Below are 23,414 nucleotides of genomic sequence, written 5' to 3' on the forward strand. Positions count from 1 at the left end.
CGTTGAGAACCACCCAGAGAGCTTCCGCTATTGGGCAGCGTAGAAATGAAATGAAATAAAATAAATAAATAAATATAATAATAATAATATAAACTACCACTTTTTTAAAATAAATAAATAAATTCATATGTAAATAATAAAGGGAAGGGTCCTAGCTCAGTGGTCTGTTAGAGGTCCCAAATCCAAGCTCTGTCCATCTTCAATCAGAAGGATCAGGTAGCAGGGCTTTCTCCCAACTGGGGGGTCTTGAACCCCAGTTCCTTTGAGACCCAGCCAGCGTGGCCAATGCCCAGGGATTGTGGGAGTTGAAGGCCAAACCATCCAGAGATCTCCAGGTTGGGGAAGGACATAGTGGCAGGGAAAGACCCACCTCTGTCTGAGGCTCTGAGATGCCGACCCAAGTTCTGCCTTGCTGAAAAGCAGCTTCCTACATTCCTAGTTGAGCGAGAACACCGCCACGGTTCTAAATGAGCCCAACCCTAAACTCGCAGCAACAAGCGACAGGAACCTGAACCCACACAATCGCTGCACACCGGCAATTCTTTGTTAGCAGGTAAACTTTTATTTAAGTTACAGTGTCTCCGGGTGCGGCGGGTGTGGGGAGGGGGGAGAAATAGGAGCTGGAATGTAAACACAAGCCTGGAACTGACGTTTCCCTTAGAAGAGCAAGGCCTGCAGTGGACAGAGGCGATGAGGAGTGCCCAGGAGTGGCCGGTGCAATCGCACCCCAGCTCCTTCAGGAACTGGAGCAGATACTTCTCTGACGGATCTCGGAGCCGGGCGTGAGGGCCCTGGGCGCTGGGAGGAGCAGGCCGGAGGGATCCGTCTCCAGGGAACGGGATGGGAAGTTGGCCTCAGAAAGCAGCGAGGAATCGTCCACCGACTCAAATTCTGCCTCTGCGGACAAAGAAATAGAGAATAGCCAGGACAACACAGCTTCGCCCAATCCGTTGCCCTGTTGGGCTACAACTCCCATTACCCCCAGTCAACAGGGCAGCTGGAATAGCACATTTGAAAGAAAGGGGGGGCAGAAGGGGAGATCAGCATTATCTCAATATTGCAAACTAGCTATACCCAGCGTAACATACGCTGTTGTAGCATATCTTAAAGTTTATTAATTAAATATCATCATGGGGGCGCTGGGCCCCCAGCCGTGCCTTGCTCATGCTCCGGACCGTGGCGCTGCCCCCTTCGTGGGGGTGGGGAGCAAAGAGGCAGAATGGTGGGTAGGATTACCTTGGAAAGCCCGGAGGAGTTGGGCGAGGGGCTTAGCAACCTGTATCAGCTGACGTTACATGTTGTTACTGTTGCTTAGCAACCTGTATCAGCTGAAGCCTTTACGGAAACATACCTAAGCGTTTTATATATATAGAAGATGGGCAGCTGAAGCGACATTTGAAGTGAGGACCTCCTATTTAGCTAGCATACTCTATTAAGTACCGTCATCAACAGTTAAGAGTTCTGTTTAGATTACATAGCGCTTTTCCATGTCCAAACGGAAAGGGTCTTCTTGGTAGCTGCACCCACCATTTTTTTTAAAAAATCCCTATAAGCGGTAGAGCTGGGGTGTTGAAACGAGACAGGGTCAAAATACCCCAAAATGCCGGAATATTTTAGCTGAAAGGTTTTACCGCCAGTAACTAAGTCTAAGAGATGCATTTCAATGGTTTAGTTTGGGGGAAAAACAGCACAACAGCTGGGAAACCACAAAAAATTGGCAGTTGGGCTAAGGAGGAGGAGTGTGGCTGGATTGGGATCCTGAGTGATGAGGTTCAACACCTCTAGAAAAGTGCTTATATTGCTTTTGGGTTCATCTGTGGTATTGATCCGCAGCATGTTCTACGGCACCTTGAAGGTAAATCACGTTTATTGCGGTCTGAGCTTTGGCAAGATAGAAATGTGCTTTGGATGCTCTTAATCCACAATAGCCAGGTTTGCCAAGACATGGATCTGGAAAGGGGCCTGCAAAGATCGGAAATGTCACCTACCTTCGTTCGCTCCCTCACCCGGGCCGGATTCTGCTCCAGAAGCTGGTTTTCCAAAGAGGCTGATGTTCTCGGCCTGTATTGCAGCCACTGTGTGGGATTGAGAGTAAGCATTGAGCGAGAAAAAGACAAGTCCTTAGCCAGAAAATGTGATGGAGACCAGCAGAAAATCACTGCCAAACAGCCAGAAATCAAATGCACATATACAGCCCTAGTTTGCACAACATGGTGACCTATCGTGGGTTAATTAACCCATGATTAGTTGCAGGTGTGCAGCCATTGTTTTGAATATGCAATTGGGGGCTGTATGTCATGCCAAACAAGCCTTCATGGGTTAATCGAGGGTTAAACAACCCACTTAACCCTGAATTAGTGGTTAGGTTAAGCATGGGTTGTTTAACCCTCGATTAACCCATAATGGCCAGGTTTCCACGACACGTGACTCCGAATCTCAGGTCACATATTCAAAATGGCAGGTGCATATGCCTGGCATACAACAGGGCTAATTGTGGGTTAATTAACCCAAGATGAGCTGCCATGTCCTGTGAACTGCATTGCTTCAGAGGACAGGTAAAGCAGTGCTGGCATGGCTTTTGTTCTCTCTACACAAGTAAGGTCTAAAAGCAGAGGTTCTCAAACATTTTATGTTTCTGATGACAGAGATAAGAAGCCATGTTGTCCAAGTCTGGATTATACACTTGCCAGTGTAGGTCTTAATTAGTGAATACTTTTTCTTAATTTCATTGACGTGCTTTAAATAGATTTTGCTTTCCTGCTTTAACCATGTGGTATTTGATTGCTGCTAGCCAGGGATGCTGAGAGCTTTGCTTCAGTTCATTTGCAAACCAGAAATTTACCCAGCTCACATTTCCTGGAACTGAAAGCAGACCCAAAGACAGCCTGCAGTTGGCATCTTTTCACTTCCGAGTTATGACATAAAGCAGAGAAATGCATTAAAAAGAAACTTTCTCCGAAATATGAGCTGTGTGCTTTGATTTGTAGGACAAAACAAGGTTTATTAAATAGCCTGCCTACATGTTGACTTCACAGCTTACGGCCTCAGCGATTTTGAAGTGGTCAACGGGGAAAACAATGTTTGAGAACTACTGATCTAGAGGCTTATTTTTATTTTTACAAAAGAATAACCCCAAAGCTGAGCATTTAGAGAGGGATCCAGTCCTGATCAGAAGAGAACTGGCAGGAATAAAGGAAGCAAAAGGTCACCCTTGCCTTTTAGGGTTTTTTAAAAAAGCAAAAGCACACACACACCTGCTCTGGAGAGCCCCCCTTCTTCCACAGCCCCCACATCTTCCGTCTGTGGTGGGGAAATCCCTTCGCCTTCCTCGGAGCCTGCAGAAGAAAGAAACTGGCTTCTGACACATCTGGGCCCAGAAAAATATTAGCTTGCAGGCAGGCCATTCCCCTTCCACTTTTGGCCACATTTTTTTTTTATTGTTAACCTCACATGTCCATTTGCGTCCCACTCCCCAATTACCTTCTTTAGGGGCCACAACCCGCCGGGGTCCATCTTCTGTATGCTGAAGAGCTCCGAGTCTTTCCCGGCCAGGCACCTATGCAGGAAAGAGCAAGGAGGAGAGAACAAAGAGGAAGGAAGCAAGTCAGAATTCTGCGGTTAATTGCGTGCCCCGCCCCTTTAAATAAGTACCGTTTCTTCAGTTAAATCAGGGGTGTTCAACCTCTTTTGGTCTGAGGGCCGCAGGAGCTCTCGGGGACTGCAATCCACAGGTGGGCGGGGCCAAAAGCAGAAGGGGCGGGGCCAAAACACCAGCATACTGGAGCACAACACGCTTAGTGCCAGAAACTCAGCCTTAGGGGAGGCAGTTTAACTTTTTAGAATGGGAAGAATCTGCACAAAAGCTAGGAAACTACTAAATGACAGGGAGGTGGGGGAGCTGGGGAGTGGTGGGCAGGGGTCTTCCAAGGACCACAGAGAGCCAGAATGGAACTGAAAACAGGCCGGATTTAACTCATGGGCCTGAAGTTCAACACCCCTGGATTTTAGACTCAATTTCAGCAAAAGCACGTATTTAAGACACAATTCTATGAAGGCTTAGACAGGAAAAAAAGTCCTACAATTCCTACAGATGTGTCATGGCTGGCTGGAGGAATGCTGGCAGTTGTAGGACTTTTTTTCCTGTCTAAACCTGCATAGAATCGCACCTTTAACCAGTTTGTATAATTCATTCCAGGTGCAACCTTGAAGAAGGGGGTAGTGTCTTACCAATTCCAGGACCTACTGAAGGCAGGAGGGGTTGAGCAAGGGGGCAGAGGGCCCTGTGATGACGGTATTTACTTCCCACCTTTCACTCAAGGAGGCACCGACTTTCTCCCCTGCCCATGTTTATGTATTTTATTGTCGTAAATCGCTTTCTGCAGGCAGGCCTCTGCCCTGAAAGGCAGCCCAGAAATGTTTGAAATAAATAAACCCCGCAAGATAGGTGAGACCGAAAGAGTGACGGACCCAAAGTTACCCAGTGGGCTCACTGAGGGATTGAACCTGGGTTTCCCCAGTCCTTTTCTGACAACAGTGGCCACCGCACCAACCTTTAAAGGACTGAGTTCCCATTTATTTTTAAAGGGGGAGTTGATGGGAGGCAGGAAGAGAGAAAAAAGACATAAGGCAAAAGGGCAGAACACAGAATCTCTCTCCTCTAACCAATGGAGAGCCCTCCCAAACGTCCACCTCTTCTGCAGCCTCTATTTTAAAAGAACTTTTCACTCTAAGCCATGAGCACTAGAAACTTGCTTTCTCTTACGGACTACAAAACACAACGTAACGTGGATCCTGAGAGTTCCCCAGGGGTGGAACCAAAGCCTAAGCGGCAGAGAAGGTGCAATAAAAGAGGAACAGCCCAAAGGCACACATTCCCGCCACAGCCCCTGGTTGTGGGGAGGGGTGGCGGCCCACGAAGCGGTTCGCCCCCAGCCCAGGCCCTGCCCCTCACCTGCATGGAGAGAGGCTCCCTGGGCCACATGCTGCCCCAGATCCACTGCAGGTAGCTGAAGAGGACGATGACGCTCAGGAAGGAAAAGTTGCTGGCAATCCCCAAGATGGCCGACGTCACCGGGAAATTGTAGAGCAGATATCTATGGGAGGACGGGAGACAGGTTAGGAGACCCGTTCTCGCTTGCCCCTCTTACGTCAACTTTCAGCCTCCAGATTTCATAGACCGCAACTCCCATCATCCCCACTGGCTGAGAATGATGGGGGTTGCAGTCCAAGAATGATGGGGGTTGCAACCCAACACATGACCTTGCTGGCTAGGAATGACAGGAGTACCAGTCCAAGCATGATAGGAATGATGGACGTTGCAATCCAACATATGACCATGTTGCCGGAGAATGCTGGGAGCTGCAATCCAACACATCTGGAGGGCACAAGGTTGAAGAAGGCTGACCTTAAATCGTTTTGCATTATGCAGAACAGCCTACCAGGCTTCCATAAGCATCCTTGATGTCCTTCCCCAAATGAGAGCTATTACGTCGACTTGCAGGCTTTAAAAATAAAATAAAGAAGAGCAGCCAAGGTTGGGCCGGACAGGCCAACGATCTGATCCTGGTGACACGGCAGCCTCCTTGCAGGCTTCTGCCTCTGAATCTCAAGGTTCCAAAAAAGCTCTCCCCCAATCCCGATTGAAGATGGAAAATACCCGCTCCTCCCTGCCCCGAGAACACGGCCCGCGCCCATCCTCACCGCAGTCCAGTGAAATGGGCGTGGATCCGCAGGTGGGCCCCGTATATCTGGATCTTGGTGGTCTGAATTTCTATCACAGCACCGATGGTTGGCGTGTACTGCAGAGCGGGAGAGAAACACAAGTCGGCCGCTCAGCCCTCGTGGGAGGAAAGAAGAGGGGGGGAAAAAGCTTGGCCAACCCAGAGGGCAAGCAGCCTCCCTTCCAGTTTGCTGCAAATGATGATCCCTGCATCAGGACCTGCCCTGCTCTTAATCCTATCTAGCCCACACAGCCCATTCTCTGGTCGCAGATGCTGGGGGGAAAACTGGCGAGAATGGAGGCATTCTACTTCCCCAGAACATCTCCAGCTCAGCAGGCATATATGAGTTTCAGCTTTGCAAGAGGTCAGCTGCTTCGACCAGACCGCCTTGCAAGAGCTTAATGCAAGCTAATGAAGAGGGGACGGGGAGCGCTTAAAACTGATTTAGTGCAGGTTTCCCCAACCTGATGCCCCCCAGATGCATGGGACTACAACGCCCAATTTCCAACACATCTAGAGGGCATCAGGTTGAGGAAGGCCGACCTTGCAGAAGCTTGCAAGACAGGGTGCCTTTAGCCACGCCCCATTTGTCCCTAGCATTCGATCCCTAGAGGAACTGACAGCCGGTGCGTCCAAGTAGCTGGACCGGGGATGGGGGAATCTTGCAGCTCTTTAGCTCTTAATGGACTGCAACTCCCACGAGCCCTCACTGCTGGCTAGGGCTGATAGGAGCTGCAGTCCAACAAGAGTCCTTCCCCACCGCTGGTTTTAGGCCAGGGACCCAGGTTCAAATCCCTGCTCAGCCCTTAGTCTCAGCCTACTCCGCAGGGTTGTTGAGTGGATGAAGTTGGGCAGGTGGCATGTGATGTCCTCCACTCTTTCGGAGCAAGGGTTGAGATTAAAAAAGGTAATGGTAATAATTTTTTGAAAAAGGTTACAGAAACCGCCTTTGGACATTAGCGTGGAGAGAAATGGGGCGGGGGAATATCTGCAGTTCGGAGGGACTCCTCGGGGAACGGGACTTGGAGTCTCCTCAGAGGGGAAAGGAACGTGGCGGTGTCGCCCCTCACCAAGTCTTCCTTGTAGTCCGAGTACAGCTCGACCTCCACCGTCTGCTTCTGCTCTGTAAAACCGGCCAAGAAGAAGCTGGCAAAGGCCAGGGTGTCGAGGATCTGCAGCAGGCTTGAGCGGTAGTGCAGCATGGCCTAAACAAGGGAGGCAGAGGGGCCAAGCTGGGTCAAAGGGGCCACCACGGAGTAGGCCACGCAGCTCCCAAGTCAGGAGGGGTCTGCCTTCCCCTCCTCGAAGGCTGCTCCATCTACAGGGGCTTTGGAAGAGGCCACGTCTAAACCCAAATTAATACAGCGCGACGGGTGCGGCGTGGATCTTGATAAGACCTTTTATTGGGTGCAGCAACTTTACCTTCTGCTTCTAGGCATGGCTCTGGGGGGCCGTGGGGGGGGGAGAAATGGCCGCCGGAAACACACACACACACCTGTCCAAAGTGTGGCGCCAAGGAGACGTTTCTTTCTAACTCCCTCTCCAAAAACGAAGCCGCCAACTTCATCAAACTAGTGCAGGGGAGTCTCCCATGCCTTCTTTGCAGCTCCTACTCACTCCTCGTCTTCCCTCCCGAAGTATTCATTGCTACTTCTGTTGCATTTCAACGCAACAGAAATTGCTTTGAGATTCCTATGCTGTTTTTCATAGCCGGACCTAAACCAACGTTCCTCAACCTGATGCCTCCCCCGCCAGGTGTTTTGGGAAACAACTCCCAGCATTCCCGAGCATTGGCTATGCTGCCTGGGGCTGATGGGAGTTGAAGCCCCAAACATGTAGAAGGCACGAGGTTGGGGAAGCTGGATATAAAGGTTAAGACCCGTGCAACAAATTAAGCTGTGTTGTAAGTGCTGTTTGGTTATTGACCTTCTTGCATGACATTGTGGGAGTTTTAGCAGAATGCGCCAATTCTGGCTACATCTGCTTTGTTAAGAACATCATAAGAAGAGCCCTGATGCTGGATCAGATCAAGGGTCCATCTAGTCCAGCACTCTGTTCACACAGTGGGCAACCAGCCATCGGCCAGGGATGAACAAGCAGGTCATGGTGCAACAGCACCCTCCTACCCATGTTCCCCAGCAACTGGTGCACACAGGCTTATGGCCTCAGATACCGGAGATAGCACACAGCCATCAGGGCTAGTAGCCATGGATAGCCTTTGCCTCCAGGAATTTATCCAACCCCTTTTGAAGCCATCCAGATTGCTAAACGGTTTACACTATGCCATGGAAGGCGAGGTTCTCGCCATATATGAACTGGATTACGGTCTTCGGCCAGTCCAGATGTAGCGGAACGCCGGAATTCCTTAGAACTCGGTCACATCCGAATTTGGCCAAAGCCATCTTCCAGTCTGCATATGGGGGAGACCTCACTTTCCACGGCGTAATGTAATTCTTCAGAATTTTAGTATACAGGGAATGAGCGAGAGTGTGGGCTCCCGCCGCAGGATCGCTCCCGCTTGCTGCTTCCAGCCAGCAGGAGCAGCGAAACAAACCAGGAAGTCTCCGTCCGTGGTTTGCTGAGCAATGACATCTGAACTGGGATCATAAGCCAAGAACAAACCTCAGCTTGTGTTGGTTGGGAAGGACGGAGGGGAACAAGAATGTCACAAATTTACAGAAGGATGGGATTGCAGTCCAGTCTGCTTGGAGGGCGTCAGGTTAGGAAGCCTGTGCCAGCACAATATGCAACGGCTTGTTTTCCCAACCGCCTCTGCGATGGGCACCTCCCTATTTGCAAGGTAAAGCACTGCTTTCGTTTCCTCCCCTCCAGTTCTGGGCAGGAGCTCCGGGATTTATAAACCCGAAGGCCAGCCCTACCTGGCCGTGTTCCAAATTAAAAAACCTCGCCAATTTCACAATGCGCGGCTAATTATTCAGGCTTAAACTCGAAAGAAAACGATGTTATCCCATGTATAGATCGCAAGCCCTGTCCACAGGTTAAGAGGTGGGAACGCTTCTTCCCAAAGGCACAGCGCCTCCCGAATGGGGGACCCATCGGCTCTTAAAAGCGGGCAGGAGGAGAGGAGCAACCCGGCTGCGCTGCCTCCCCACTCTCGGACCCCGGACGTACAGCTCTGGCCGAGGAGGAGATGATGCGGCCGCCTTTGGTGTAACAGGAAATGGACACCATGAACATCCCCAGGTCCTGGTTGACCGGCGATTCAGGGAGCTCCAGTTCCAGTGAGATGCGATATGGCTGGCCGTACATGAGGACCTGAGGGCAGAAAGAGAAACAGAGTCCAGTCCCGGGGGCAGTGGTGCTCCAGGTTTTCAAGGGACCTTCGGCAAGGCCCCCCTCCCCCTCAGCTAATCTGCCTTCTCGCCACCATGGTCCCCAGCTGCTTTTGCTTCTCCTCCTCTTTCTCATCATGGCTGCCGCTTGCTTGCCTGCCTGGCAGAAAGCGAGGAGGCTGCAGCATCTTCTCCGCCTTTCCACCACCATTGTCTGGGCCAGTGCGAGAGGCCGGCAAACAAGGAGGTAGCAATGGAGGAGGGGCAACTCCAGTGGGTCAAATTTAGCTTCAGAAGAACCTCTATTTCACCAATTTATTTATTTATTACATTTCCATCCTGTCTTTTATCCTCCTTAACAAACCCTAAGGCAGCGTACATACTCCTCCTCCTCTCCATGTTATCCTCACAACAACAACCCTGTGAGGTGGGTTGGGCTGAGAGTCTGTGACTGGCCCAAAGTCACCCAGTGGGTTTCCATGGCCGAGTGGGGACTAGAACCCGGATCTCTCGACTCCCAGTCCAACACTCTAGCCACTACACCACACTGGCTCCCTCCATAGCGCTAACCCAGCCATTAAACGTCTCTCTTGTTGCCATAGTGGGGGCTGTGTTGCCCACTCCTGTTCTAGAGTGATCTAACGTAGCATGTTTATTTCACCAGTTGCATTTAATAAACAAACCAACAAAAATACCCCAGGTTGATTATTATTTTTTGGTCCCAGTACACCACAAGTATCTGACCTGAAATATTTGAAGGGAAGTCACATCAGCCACTTAGGCTGCAATCCTATGTATTTTTAGACAGGAAAAAGTCCTACAACTCCCAGCAGGAGTTAAGCTGGGAGTTAAGCTCCTTGCAGGAAAGGCTGGATAAACATTTAAAAATAGAGTTGGTGCTGTTCCTCATGGGCAGAGGAAAATGCTGTCTAAGGAATGCTGGGAATTGTAGGATTTTTCTCTGTCTAAACATGCATAGGATTGCACCTTAACGTAATTTACATGTTCTTTTAGGCAGACGTTATTAACGGAATACTTGTAAAAAATGTCAAGACTTCCCTTACACTGTTTAAATCTAAGAAGAAACAAAGGTACTAAAAACTGTTGCTATGCTAAAACGTTTTAGCAACCCAAAGAAATGTGCGTGATATGCTTGCAATCACTCCTCTACAACTTTGAAACTGCCAAGGTTGCCTAATATCGTATTTGCAGTTGGCATCTGTTCATTTTTACCAATGAATGTATGAAATGGAAGATTTCCTGCAGAAAGAGAAAACAGTTGGACATTTTCTGGGAAATGTTTTTGTTTTGGAAAATAGCCAATGCCCTGTGGTAACCGAAGCCTTACAAAATTTCAACTCCTTCCCTCCTTTTTAGGTCACATTGGGTTCATGTAGGCAGGGTGTGCAGTTATGGTGTGGGTGGCAAATTATTATTTTACAGAATTAATTGCACATTTTATGGAATTAATTGCAAGGGTGCAGAGAATGGGTGCAGCCACATGGCTTAGAAGAGGAGCCAGGAAGCCTTGGTCCTGGTCCAAATCCCATCTCACTAGGTGGCTTCGAGCAAGGCACTTTCTCCATCTTGGCTGTAAAACGGGGGAAGAATAGTATCGGCCTACCTTGCAGGAATGTTGTAAGGAGTACAGGAGCATGGACTGGATTAATATCCCTCTGAATTATGTTCGTAACCTGGCCTTTGTAAATAAGCCTGGAAAAGTTACGAACCTACAGAAATCTTTTACTAGATTGCTGGGGGCTTGAAGAGCAAAGATGGAAAATTCTGCAGCACCCACTGTATTGTTATGCTGGCCACAGAAAAGATATTCCCCCTCCTTTCTGGCAAACCAATTTGTTTCCATGTTTGGCACAGAGGACAAACTGTATGCTCCGCCCCCTCCTCTGCCAGCCCGCTCGCCTGCCTGCCTGCTGTTCCTTGTCGCCTGTGGTGACTAGACTAGTCGTTAAATTGAAAGCTGTCTTCATCTGCTTGATATTAAGGGCACTTTTCCAAATGAGATGCTTTGGACAAACTGGGGCGGGGAGAAAGGGCAAAGAAAGATGGGTTTCAGTGCTGCACAACATCCCTAACTGCTGTTTTGGCAACCACGTCTTTCTACCTGGACCTTCCCCAACCTGGTGACCTCCAGATGTGCTAGACTACATCTCTTATCATTCTCAACCAGCCTGGCCTTCCACCAGGCCGGGGAACAACCAATCTAACTCAAAGCAACTGCAGCTGCGTAAAACCCTTGGTTACAAGCCCAGCGTACAGAGAATATCATGAATGCTGAATGCAGGACCGCATCAGTGCAGTCACTCACCTGGTCACGGCTATCCTTGATGAAAGAAATATTGGCAATTGGAAAGGAGCACAGGTCTGGTCCAGGCTGGCTGCAGTCTGTCCTGAAAAAGGTCAAAGGTCCCCCCCGCACCCCGCCAACAAAGATCACATTCAGAATATAAGGATCCACCACTAGCGAGCATCCATTTTCCCCACAGCGGCTAGACAGATGTCTCTGAGAAGCCACACAAGCAGAACACAGGAGCAAGACCCATCTGCTACCAAGGATTCCCCTGCTACTGGGATTTAGGGCCATGATGTTCCTGGCCATGGAGGAGCCATTCAGCCATTACATCTACCCTTCAAACCAAGAGACACATACGGCGAGGCCTATTGTAGGGGCTCTTGCTAGGGATATTGGGTGTTGGAGTCTGATGCATCTGGCCAGTTGGGGAAAAGGTTGCTCCAAAGGGCAGAGTGCAATTACAAGAAAGGGAATTCTAAGGAAACAATAGGAACCACCTAGTGAGGGTATGAGCTGATTGACAGGGAAAGAGACTGCCGAAGGAGGTGGTGGACTTCATGCAGAAGCTGTAGCAGCGAATTTCCTGCACTGGCAAGGGGCTGGACTACATGACCTTTGAGGCGCCCTTCAACTCGGACGATTCTAAGGTTAGTCGACGAAGACCACTTTAAACCAGCCTTGAAAGATCAGAATATAGGACTGCCTTACCCTGGCGCCTACCCAACAGTGGCAGTGGCGCCAGGCGAATGTCCGTAGAAGGGAAGTTCCAGAGCTAGGGTGCCACCACCGAAAGGGCCTTCGCTCCAGCCAGCTTCCAGCAGCGGTAGAACCCGAAAGGTTACTAGGACTGACTAGAGGCCGCTTTCTCCACCGACCCACATACCCACCCAGGCAACTGACCTGAACTGGTAGTGTACAGGGCTGACGTAGCTGACCGTAGGCATGTAGGAGTAGTAGAAGCTGCCATAAAGGAAGACTGAGATCCACAGGAGAAGCAGCAGGACGCAGAGCAAAATGGCCGTCTGCAGGACGGTCCGGCGCACCCGGAGCATCAGCAGCGCGGCCACTTCCTGGGCCCACACCAGGAAGGGCCCGGTGCTTCCCGACATGGCGCCAGAAGGAGAAGGCAACAGAGAGGAATCCAGGAAAGCGTCTCAATGCACCGCAGGATCAACACGCTGAGTGGAAAGGCTCCTTGCAATGGCGCTGGGAGACTGGAGAGGGGAAATGTAACAGCGGTTCCTTGCGCAACAAAGAGGCTGGTAAAAACCACACACGTTCCCTTGATCCTAGCTGGACAGCAACCAGGCCTCCTACTCGGGGAAAAGAGACTGGCTCCTGGTTCTTATGCCGCTCCGTTTGCGCCTCTTGGCTTTTTGGAGGCTCTTTGTATCCATGAGAGAGGCGGGACACCCTGGGGGTCAGCGATTCCAGGGCATGGCAGGCGACGGGGCCGCTTTGCCTAGCTCAGCGTTCTCCAGGGAATCAGGCACTCTGCAGTCTCAGCAAGTCTGTGGGCTGGAAGGGGCATGGACAAGCAGACAAATGAAAAAAAAAATTAGTGCTGTCTTCATCATATGGAAATCAGATGCTAGATCAGGATTGGGCAATTTACGTTGCTTTGAGGGAGTGTACTGCTCTCCCAGAACTACCTGGGGTGGTGGTAGCTCTCCCATCACCCTGTTAAATTTAGCAACAGCAAAGGGGAGGGACAGAAAAAAAATCAGCTGTGGAGGCTGAATGTGGGCCCATGGGTTGCCCACTCCTGTTTACAGATACTTGTGAAGTGGAGGAACGGAACCAGAAGAACTTTAAACAAGCGTCAGTACAAAAGAGATGAGAATAATAACAATTTAATTATATTTTAAACTTCTGTATATTTCTATTTATATGTTTTCATTTTGTAAAGCCGCCTTGAGGCCCGGTGTTAGGAAAAAGATGGAAACTACTACTAATAATAATAATATAATGTCACCGAGCCAGCAAGTCACAGATGGACTCTGAGAGAGAGTGTAGATTTGAGCAAAGATTATGAAATGTCTGGGAGAGAACCAGCAATGGAGTGCAGAAATTCCCAGGTTTCTCCTCCAACCTAGTCCTTGCCCCACCATGTCTGGGATTGTACAACTTCAGACTGCAGCAGAGGCTTCATAAGCTCCTCCATGCAAATGCCTAGCAATCTGAAGGGGGGAAATACCTGCATATAGAAAAGCAGCATATCAGGGAGAAACATGCTAGTTTTCAATGTGCAGGGGCACATTTGTCAATCATGAAAGCTTTCCCCTTTCCTCTGCCCCCAGCAGTCTGAAAGTGGTACAGGAGAGCTGAAAGTTGACACTTTAGTTAGAACTAGGCCTCTGAGGCAGAGAAGAACCAAAGTTTTCAGAACTTTTAATTCTGTTAGTGGTGCAAGGGGAGGAGAGGAAGAGGACAAAGGAAACAGAAGTCCATCTTCTACAGCCAGGATCTACTTTGGTGTTTGTTTTTTACTCAAGGTCCACTAAACACATCCAGGTGTAAAATAGTGATGGGGTGCGAGGGAGAGTTACTACACCCACCTACACCCAATGAGTTATACAGTTGGGCTAACCAGCATATATGCAACCACAAATTACGTTTGCTTTTTGCTAACCACAGATAAAGGACTCCAATGCTACACCTGTGCCAAAATCATAATCAAAGGCAACTAACTGTTTTACAGGGGAGGAAAGCCGGGAGATAAGCAATCAGTACATGCAGAGGCTTTTTTAAAATGTGCAATTTTAAACAGCAAGTATTAAAGTCCCATTTCACAGCTAGGGAACACATAGGCCCCGGAAATACACAACTTGGGCATGGGGCAGACATGTTAAGCATGCAAGCAAAGGAAGGCAGTTTTGTCGCTCCAATTGTTTGATAACTGACTCAGAACACCTCTGCTGAGCTACTGCATTCTAGCCAGAGATTTGCCACCCCCGTTCTAGGGTTTCAGCTACACAAATCGAGGCCTAATTGCGCTCTGGGCCCTTGGAGAAGGAAAGGGCATTTCTTAACTTAACACACACACACCCAAAAAAGTTAGATATTTTACGACCACCTGCCACAAAAGATGACATCCTAGTTTAGATAGTAGCTAAAGTTTCTTCATTATTTTTAAAGGTGTGGTTGCAGCTGGAACTAGCAAGGTTAAGGTGTATACATATTTAGATTCCCTGTTTCCCAAACAAGGAGAAAGCAGAAGGAAGAAAGAACTGAGAAAAGAAGAAAGAGGGGGATGATTGTTTGATATTAAATAGCAAGCAAGGAGAGTTTCTGGAGTGGATTCTAGCCTCACCTTGTTTTCTTGGGAGGGGAGGGGACCGCCCCCAATACCTGAATTCCACCTCAGCTTGCAAGGGAGAGCAACCTAAGACGTAAACCATACACACCTGGACACTGTGGATGTATCCAAAGGCAAAGGGGATAGGGAAGGCGCCCGGACACCTGGGTTATGGACACAGCATCACAGGGAAAGGAAGGTCAAGACAGAAAGACATCTATATTTCTACCATAACTCGTGGGATGGGGAAGTGGGCAGAAAGCTAGGAAGTCGAACACCTGGATTCCAAACACGACTGAGGGGAGCAGATTAATTAGAAACCCAACAACTAAGTCTCAGTCACAACTGGGGGAGGGGAACTAATTGGAAACCCGGACACCTGGGTCCCAGCCACAATTGTGGGGAGCAGCTAATTAGAAACCCGGACGCCTGGGTCCCAACTACAACTAGAGGGGGGGGGGATGAAAATGAAAACACCTGCGTGGTTTCCAGCGCCGGCTCCTCCTCCTTCTTTCTGCCCCCCAACCCCTTTCTCGCTTCTTCTGCTTCTCCAAAAACCTGGCTCTGCCTCTTCCGGGTTTAGCCCCGCCTTTGGGAACCCTTCGGAAGGGAGGGGGGAAGAAGTGGAGGCGGGCCTTTTTTAAAGCTCCTGCGGCGAGCATCTCCGAGTCACGTGGTCGGAGGGATGCTGCTGCTGCTGCTGCCGCCGCTGGCCGCCTGCCTCCCGTTTCCATAGCTACCAAGCAGCATCAGCAGGAGGGGACCAGCCCTGGGCCGCCTTCCCATTAAGTGACATTGGTGCTGAGGGGGGTGGGAAAGGACCTCTTGTGTTCAACCTCTCCCAAACCTAAGGCAGTTAGGCTTGGAGGAGCGGGAAGATAAACTACTGTTCATTCCCCTCCATCTCTCAGATTTTGGGGGAGTTCAAGGTTAAGACGGTGGAAGGGAAGCTGGCAGCTAGGAGTTCTGGGAATTATCCCACTGATGAGGAAAGACCTGGGTTGCCTTCCAAAAGCTCCTCCTGCCTGCCTGGTCTATCCATCTTGCCATGTTTGGCTCTCTCCAGCTCTCCTTTCCTTTAAATAACACAGGGTACTATATTTATTTATTTATTTATTTGTTTGTTTTATATCTCCCTTTCCGCCCAAAAATGGCACTCAAGGCGGCTGACGGTAAAATCCAGATTAAAAATAAAATCTTAATCTGTATGCCACCCTGAGATCTTATTGATATAGGATGGGATATAAATGTTTTAAATAAATAAATAAATGGTAACCTAAAATTAAAAACACAATTATAAACACCACAATGGGGTGGCATGCAATGTTAAGTCCTTGGTAGAGTAGACCCACTGAAATTAATGGGACTTTGTATTGACTAATTTAAGCCTCATTCATTTCTATGGGTCTGCTGTAAGTAGATCTAATACTGGATACTACCCAATAAAAGAAATAACACCAACCCATTAAAAAGAAACCCCTTCAGCAACAGACCAGCTTAGATGCCTGAATACAGAAGTTTTTGCCTGCTGGTGGAATGACAACAGAGTATACACAGATTTATGCCAGTCTATGCTTACAGCAAGGTAAGTTAGGGTGAGATTATTATTATTATTATTATTATTATTATTATTATTATTATTATTATTATTGCTGTGGCTCCATAAGACACATCCTATTTAACCTCATGCCTTTGTACCTTTTGTCAATTAAACCAAACACCTCCTAACTCTCCATTCACAACCTCTCTCTTTGCTTAGAAACCCCCTTTCTAATCTATTTATACAATACCTCATATCCTGCTTTTCAGAGATTGAGGCCTTAGCTAGACCTAAGGTTTATCCCGGGGTCGTCTCTGCCTGCTCCCGGGATATCCTGTGTGTCATTTACATGAACAGGGATGATCCTGGGATAAACCTTAGGTCTAGCTAAGGCCATACTCTCATAAAGCAGCTAACAATCAATAAAGGCATTGGACACAAATATATATAAATATGCCAAAAGAAAAATCACTATCAAAATTGAGGAAATTCAGCCAAAATTGAGGTTGGGAGTTTTTCCACTGGTTATTGAGCTGAAATGATAGATACACATTTCTTAAACTCATTTTTATTTTTATTTGATTTAGTAATTGGGGGTATTCAGGAAGCCCCCTAGTAAGCCCTACTAAATAAGGTAACCTGTCTGAAGCAAACTGGCTTTTTTCATGTGGCATTCATAATGGAGACACCGACCCCTTGAAGACAAACTAGGAGGAGGGCTTTCTCCGCTGTGGCACCCAGGCTGTGGAATGAGCTCCCCAGAGAGGTCCGCCTGGTGCCTACACTGTACTCCTTTCATCACCAGCTGAAGGTCTTTTTATTCTCTCAGTATTTTAACAATTTTAACTTAAATTTAAATTTTACTGTTCTAATTCTGTATTTTAATCTTATATCAATTTCTGCTGTGTGGTTTTATCCTGGTTGTGCTTTTTATACTGCATTTTGTATTTGTGTTTTTAGACTGTTGGTGGTTTTAATTTTTGTGAACCGCCTAGAGAGCTTCAGCTATTGGGCGGTAGACAAACCAGGTTGCAGGCTTCTGGCTTATAAAGAACGCTTTGTCACACAGAACTGAGAGGCGGCAGGCTATGAAAGATTCTCTTTCTTTCTATTTTGTGGGTTTGCACACAGCGGGTTCCCACATCACCATTTTTAAAGGCGGCCCAGGAAAGGAAGCTGTCTTTTGGACTTGACGCCCATTTCACAGGATGGTGGTGGTGAGGAATTGAAAGGAGGAGGAAAAAAATAAAGCAGGCAGGGCATTGATGTCAGATTTCTAAATGAAAGGGCCCCTGCCTATGACACTGTACTGCAGCTCCCATGCGTTCATACCACTACCTGCACAGGGGGAGCGCAGGCCCACAGACCCCTCTCTTAGCTCTGCTTTTCCACACAACCCCCTTCCATCTCAGCTTCCCCCTGAATAGATCTGTCCACACATCCCTGAAGGCAAGCACACCCTTCCAGTCCAGCAAAGCAGCAGGCTTTTCCAGAGAAACCCATTTGGGCGTGGGTACTTTACTTCCCCCCTCCCCCTGGCGAAGAGATGGTTCGGTCCCAGCCTTAAGTGGTTTGGAGCATCCTCCTCAAGGTACCGGTCTATTGAATTAAGCCCCATCCCTGGGAGAGGTGAGCAGTGCCATTGCGGGGCACCTTAGCCTGGGCACATCAATGTGGTGTTAGTGGTGACAGAGGAGGAGGAGGAGGATCAAGATTCATCGGGCAGGTGCTGTCAGAAAACACCCCTCCTTCCCTCCCTCCCTCTACACCCACCGCCAGCTGGGGAGGGGTCTCTCCCCTCTACAGATCATCTGAACCTTTTCTTCCCCAACACATCTCTTCATTTCTAGCACGAAACCTCAGCCAAGGTTTGTATTGGGGTGGGTGAGAATTGCCATCGACTTGGGTATATGTGCGTATGCGTGTGATGAACTGGTGGCACGATTTGGATGGATGGCAAATCCCCCCCCCAAAAGATGGCAAGGGCAGACAAAAGGTGCAAGGTGGGCTAATTCTCCATAGCTGTATGTTTCCACCAGAGCTGGGTCTGTGTGTGTGTGCGTGTGTGAAATATTAGATTTCCTGACTTGTTTTGGGGTGCAGAGCAGCAATGGAAATTGGAAAGGGCTTTTGAGCAGAGATTCCTCCCCCTCTATCACCAGCTATTCCAGAAATGCATGCTTCTGTGAGAACACAGCTGTGCATCAATTCTGGTTTCTGCTTTATCATGTCTCCTTCTTGCTCAATAGAGTTGTCTACCTTTTTTTTTTCCTTTTTGCATCTGACAGAGAAAGAAAAGGAATATGGCATACAGGGAAGTGTGGGCGAGGGTGGAATAGGGGGAATTCAGCAGTGGTTGGTTAGAGCCCCAGGAATGGTATATATTCATGTGGAGGGTAGACTTTAAAGCACTGGGGAGAAGGTGTTGGTGGAAAGAACTCCTTTGTCTAGACCAGTTTTTCCCCCTAACCTGATGCCCTCCAGATCAGACGGACTACAACTCACCCATGGGGGATCATGAGAGTTGTAGTCCAACAGATCTGGGGAGGCTGAGATTGGGGGAAGGCTGAACTAGAAAGAAAAACCCAGTGGGGAAAATGAATTTTCATCGCACACTGCATAAAGGGCGGGATCCTATGCGTGTTTAGATAGGGGAAAAAGTCCTCCATCCCCCAAACAGCTTGGCTAGGTGGGGATGCTGGAAGTTGCAGGGCTTTTTTTCTGTCAGTACATGCATAGAATCATGTCCTAATTCACTGTAGGAACAACAGTACTCTTTCATGCCTATGGCTGGCTTATTGACTAAGGCCCCAGGGGAGACATCTTAAATTGGATTCATTTGGCTGCTTTGAATGTTCCCCTTGGATGAGGTAGTTTACCGGGAAGAGAGAGAGGAAGGAGTTGGTTTTTTGCTCTATTAGCTTTACAATCCACTTTACTGCTAGCAGAAAATGTCCTTGTGTTCATTTCCATCCCAACACCCCCTTGCAAGGTAGGGCACGGTCACCTGTTCTCCATTTTGCAGACTGTGGAACCTTTTCAGAAAACGGCAGGTGAATATTTCTAAGGAGAGAGAGAGAGAACTTGCAAGGTTTCAGCAAGCTGGTGAATTTCTCCTAAAAAATTGTCTGGCATGAGGGAAAACACATACACACATTTGCGCATGTCTAGAGACAACCTGGCCTTTGCTTAGGACTTCAGCATGACCCCAGGCCGTTAAATGTCAGGTTCATGGGTTAGGTCCTGACTTAGATTCAGTCCCATGAGGGATACGTCCCCACCTCTTGCCTGCAGTGATGTTAGGATAAGCTGGGCTTTGGGCTAAGATTCAGTTTATGCAAAGCACCCAAACCTTCAGGGTGAGCTAGGGCCTACTGTATACATGTAGCTAGTCCTCAAATAATGGGCCTATACATGTAACTAGGCTTTTTTCCTCCTATTTCTCACTGCTTTTCCTACAACCAACAATCAACAGCTCAAAACAGCCCACTCTTTGCAGCACATTCAAAAAGCCACCTTGCTGGGGGTGGGCGGGTTTGCGCACATTTAGCCCTAAGGATGCTTCTGTCAGAGATTCGCCTTCTAAGGACCTAGGAGGGAGCTGGATCCTGGCAAAGAACAACTCTAGGAAGTCACACAAACAACAATTTAGCAAGGCTTTCCTCAATCCAGAAGGGGCCCTAGGACCAGGCACCCCCAATTCTCTGTGAATCTACCTTTTTGCTCCAATTCTCACCAGCTGTTCTTGCTCCTCATGGCTTCCACTTTCTTGCTTGGCAAGCAGAGAGCCAGGAAGCGAATAAGCCATGGCATCTTCTGTTTCTCCTTCTTACCCCCAGAGAGGTGGGCCAGAATGAGAGGCAGGTAAACAAGGAGATTGCAACCGTCAAGAAGAGGAGCAAGTCCAGGGTAGGGTGTTGTCAGGAGGTGTGGGCCCTTGGTACGTGCCCTACCTTTGGCGCCAGCCGTTTTCTAAGTTTTCTTCTGGGTCTGTGCCTCTTTGAGGATGGCAGTGTGGTCTCCAGCTCTGCCTCACTTTGCTTACTCGACTGCCTACCTGGATTAATCCATGTCCTGTGCTCAGATTACCAAATGAGGGCAGGCAGGGAGGTCCCCTTAGTTCCTTTTTAAAGAAGACTGTTGACGTGTGTGTGTGTGAGAGAGAGAGAGAGAGCGCGCGCGCAAAGGAGATGATTTGAGAAGACAGAAACTGCTAAACCTATTCTTCATCACAAATTTGACCGATCCTTTTGAAGGAAGCAAGGAAGTGCTGTCTAAAGGGGGAGTAGAGAACAGACCCACTGGCAATTGTGATTACTATGGTTTTTAAAACTATTTTACTCTGTGACTTCCCTTGCAGAATCCTCATGAAGGGCGAGACCCCCGTGAACAGTACCATGAGCATCGGGCAGGCCCGTAAGATGGTGGAACAGCTGAAGATCGAGGCCAGCATGTGCCGGATAAAGGTAGGAGTGGTGGAAAAGAATAGGGACAAGAAGAGGCTATAGTAATGCTAAATGTGCTGGGGAATATGGGAGTTCAACACTCAAGGAGGGGGCCAGGTTGGGGGAGTCTGCGGCAAGGTTGTTTATTCAGAAGTAAACCCGGCCCTATCGTTAGTCAGGGTGAAGCAGCTGCCTCAGGCGGCAGTTGCTGGGAGGTGGCAGCAAGGGGTTGAGGGGTGGGGAGAGGTGTCGGCCTGCCCTGTGCTCCCCTAAGATAGCTTGCTGCCTTCAGGTTCCATGGAGGATGCGGTTCCATCACCAGTGTTGAAAGAAAAATCCAGTCAGCTTTTGCATATGAAATGGGAGAGGGTGCCATCCTGTTCTTCGTCTCAGGAAGCTTAGTCCGAAATTTGTGTGTACAGGATTGTAGCTTCTCTAAGACAGGCTGAGTAGAATGGAGATTGTTGCTGGAATACTTTCCAAGAACGCCGGATTGGGCAGGAACTCGATCAGGTGCAGCAAGGAATGTCCTCCGTTTTTAAGCAAGAATCAGGGTCACATCTGCCTTGGCTGTTAAAGAGAACCTGTGTTCACATACTCTTGCTCTGTAAATTTATAAACGTATCAGCTGATCTACTGCTTACATAATTTAAAAAGTAAACCAGGCCTAGGTGCAGATAGCCCACCGCTGAAATAAAAGAACATAAGGACAGCACACATTTAAACCACTTTCAAGTTTGTTTTAAGTGTCGTGGAGCCAGGGATCTTTAACACCATTTTCAACAGCCTCACCAGGCAACAGCCTTCCCCCTATGTCGAAATGCAGAGCCAGGGTGGGCACCCTGCAGCCTAATTTCAAAAGCCCTTTTGCAAGCGATCATCAGGCCTCCAGCAAGAGCAATTTGTCCCTGCCACAGTAGCCTGCAGGGTGAAGGGGAAAGAGAGCCAGAGAGAAGCGGTAGCACACAGAGGGAGAGAGAGAATCATAGAATAGTAGAGTTGGAAGGGGCCTACAAGGCCTGCTCTTTGCAGGAAGGGGTGGCAGAAAGAGACAGGAAAATAAACCCAGGTTGGCAGAGAGAAAAAACCAAACAAAATGGATTTGCAGACAGAGAAACAGGAGTGACAGAGAAAGAAAGAAAAAAAGTGGGCGACAGAAAGAAAAAGGGCTGGCTGTGTCCACTGTTGGGTTCAGCCTTGCCCACTGCTGACATGATGCCCGTGGCAGACTATCCTCTAGGGCAGGGATGGGAAATGAGTGGCCCTCCAGATGTTCTTGGCTGCAAATCCCATCAATGATCACCACTGGCTAGGGCTGGTGGAAGTTGCAGTCCAACATCTGGAAGGAGACATGCCCCCTGCCACTGCTCAAGAGAATGTGTCCCATCACCACCATCGTCTTGGAGTGGAAGCTCTTTGGGGCAGGGCCCTTTCCTCTTGTCCTCTGCCAGGCGCAATCGCACACTGATGGCGCTGCGTAAAGGAGTAGTATCAGGTCAGAATATTTCAGACAGCTGTCAAACGGTGGGGCATTTGCCGAGGCATTTCCAGGATGGGGTAAATGGAGGATCAAGCAAACCTGTTCCCTCCCTTGCGGAACCCAGAACGGGGAGGGGGGTGGCTCTCTTCCTCTGCCCGTTTTCTGGTCTTCTCAGCCTCTCCCCCCTCCTTTGCCTGCAGGTCTCCAAGGCCGCCGCCGATCTGATGACTTATTGCGACGCCCACGCCTGCGAGGACCCTCTCATCACTCCTGTGCCCACTTCCGAAAACCCCTTCCGAGAGAAGAAGTTCTTCTGTGCCCTGCTCTGAGCCAGATCACCCCCTGCCCCGCCGCACTCCCACCTCCAACCCCTCGGGGCCATCAGGGCTGCTCCACCTTCCCCCACCCCCCACAAACGCCCTCATCAACGATTCCTGTGGAATTGGGTTTGCGGAGGAAGCCCAACTACTTCCGCGACCAAGCTTCTGCCACTCTGGAAAGGGAAGGGGAGGCGTACCTGTTTCCTCTTGCAGACGCCCACTCCGCCCCACTCCTGGTTACCTAGCGCAGCAAGGCCATGGCTAAACTCCTCCATGCACTAAGCCAGGGGTGGGACGAAAGCCAGTCCCCGGATGTATTGGACTTCTGACTCCCAGCATTCCTGACCGTTGGCCACGCTGGCAAAGGCTTCTGGGAGTGGACGTCCAAAACACCTGCAGGTCTTCCTCCTGCTCCTCCACCTGTACTAAACTACTCCTATACAACCGAGCACAAGAATCCAAATTTGGCGAGCGAAGCCGATTCAGCACACACAGCGCCCTCCATGACTGGGGCGTGTGGGTCTGCTCAATTTGAGGGAACGGGAGGGGGGGAAAGCGAACAGGGTACTCCCACGCCCCAAAATGAGAGCTGTTAACTACCACTGCTCTACGCCCCATAGGGGTGGCTTCCCTTTCAACCTTCTGCCACCTACTCCGACCCAATTCGGCTCCTCACCAAAGGCGCTGAAGCGGCCCCCTTCTTTCCCCCCACCCTCCAGATTCCGCCCGGGGAGGGGTGCAGGGTTTCCCACACCAGGCCCGGGTGGGTTTGCACTGCCCCAGCCGACCTGCCCACACTGTATCAGAGAGCACAGAAAGAAATAAAATTAACTGGAGTCACTCAACTGGGTCAGTGGTTTTGGGGGCTGGAAGGCGGGGAGGGAGCCGACGTCTGCCTGAGAAGGCGTTGAAGGCCGGCGTTTCCAAACCGTGCCACGGCAAGGCGCACACACCCCTTCGTAGAGGAGGGATGGTACGATCCGTCGCTTGCATTTCAAGGCAAAAGC

General features: G+C 49.3%; 2 protein-coding genes across 2 annotated transcripts; one reads left to right on the forward strand and one right to left on the reverse strand.

Annotated features, from left to right (window-relative positions):
- Positions 1-539: 539 nt before the first annotated feature.
- Positions 540-15,248, reverse strand: BSCL2 (BSCL2 lipid droplet biogenesis associated, seipin). Its single transcript, XM_063145957.1, has 11 exons — positions 15,100-15,248; positions 12,225-12,842; positions 11,340-11,421; positions 8,853-8,996; positions 6,791-6,925; positions 5,701-5,798; positions 4,952-5,093; positions 3,481-3,556; positions 3,255-3,335; positions 1,989-2,075; positions 540-897 (listed from the first exon to the last, which is right to left on the reverse strand). Exons 2-11 carry the CDS (start codon positions 12,431-12,433, stop codon positions 737-739), a joined length of 1,215 nt encoding a protein of 404 aa, XP_063002027.1. The 5' UTR covers positions 12,434-12,842; positions 15,100-15,248; the 3' UTR covers positions 540-736.
- A 2,469-nt stretch (positions 15,249-17,717) lies between these two features.
- On the forward strand, positions 17,718-22,467 carry GNG3 (G protein subunit gamma 3). Its single transcript, XM_063145765.1, has 3 exons — positions 17,718-18,030; positions 20,523-20,628; positions 22,288-22,467. Exons 2-3 carry the CDS (start codon positions 20,530-20,532, stop codon positions 22,414-22,416), a joined length of 228 nt encoding a protein of 75 aa, XP_063001835.1. The 5' UTR covers positions 17,718-18,030; positions 20,523-20,529; the 3' UTR covers positions 22,417-22,467.
- Positions 22,468-23,414: the final 947 nt, after the last annotated feature.

This window comes from Elgaria multicarinata, chromosome 21, assembly GCF_023053635.1.
Source record: "Elgaria multicarinata webbii isolate HBS135686 ecotype San Diego chromosome 21, rElgMul1.1.pri, whole genome shotgun sequence".
In the NCBI taxonomy this organism is placed as follows: domain Eukaryota; kingdom Metazoa; phylum Chordata; class Lepidosauria; order Squamata; family Anguidae; genus Elgaria; species Elgaria multicarinata.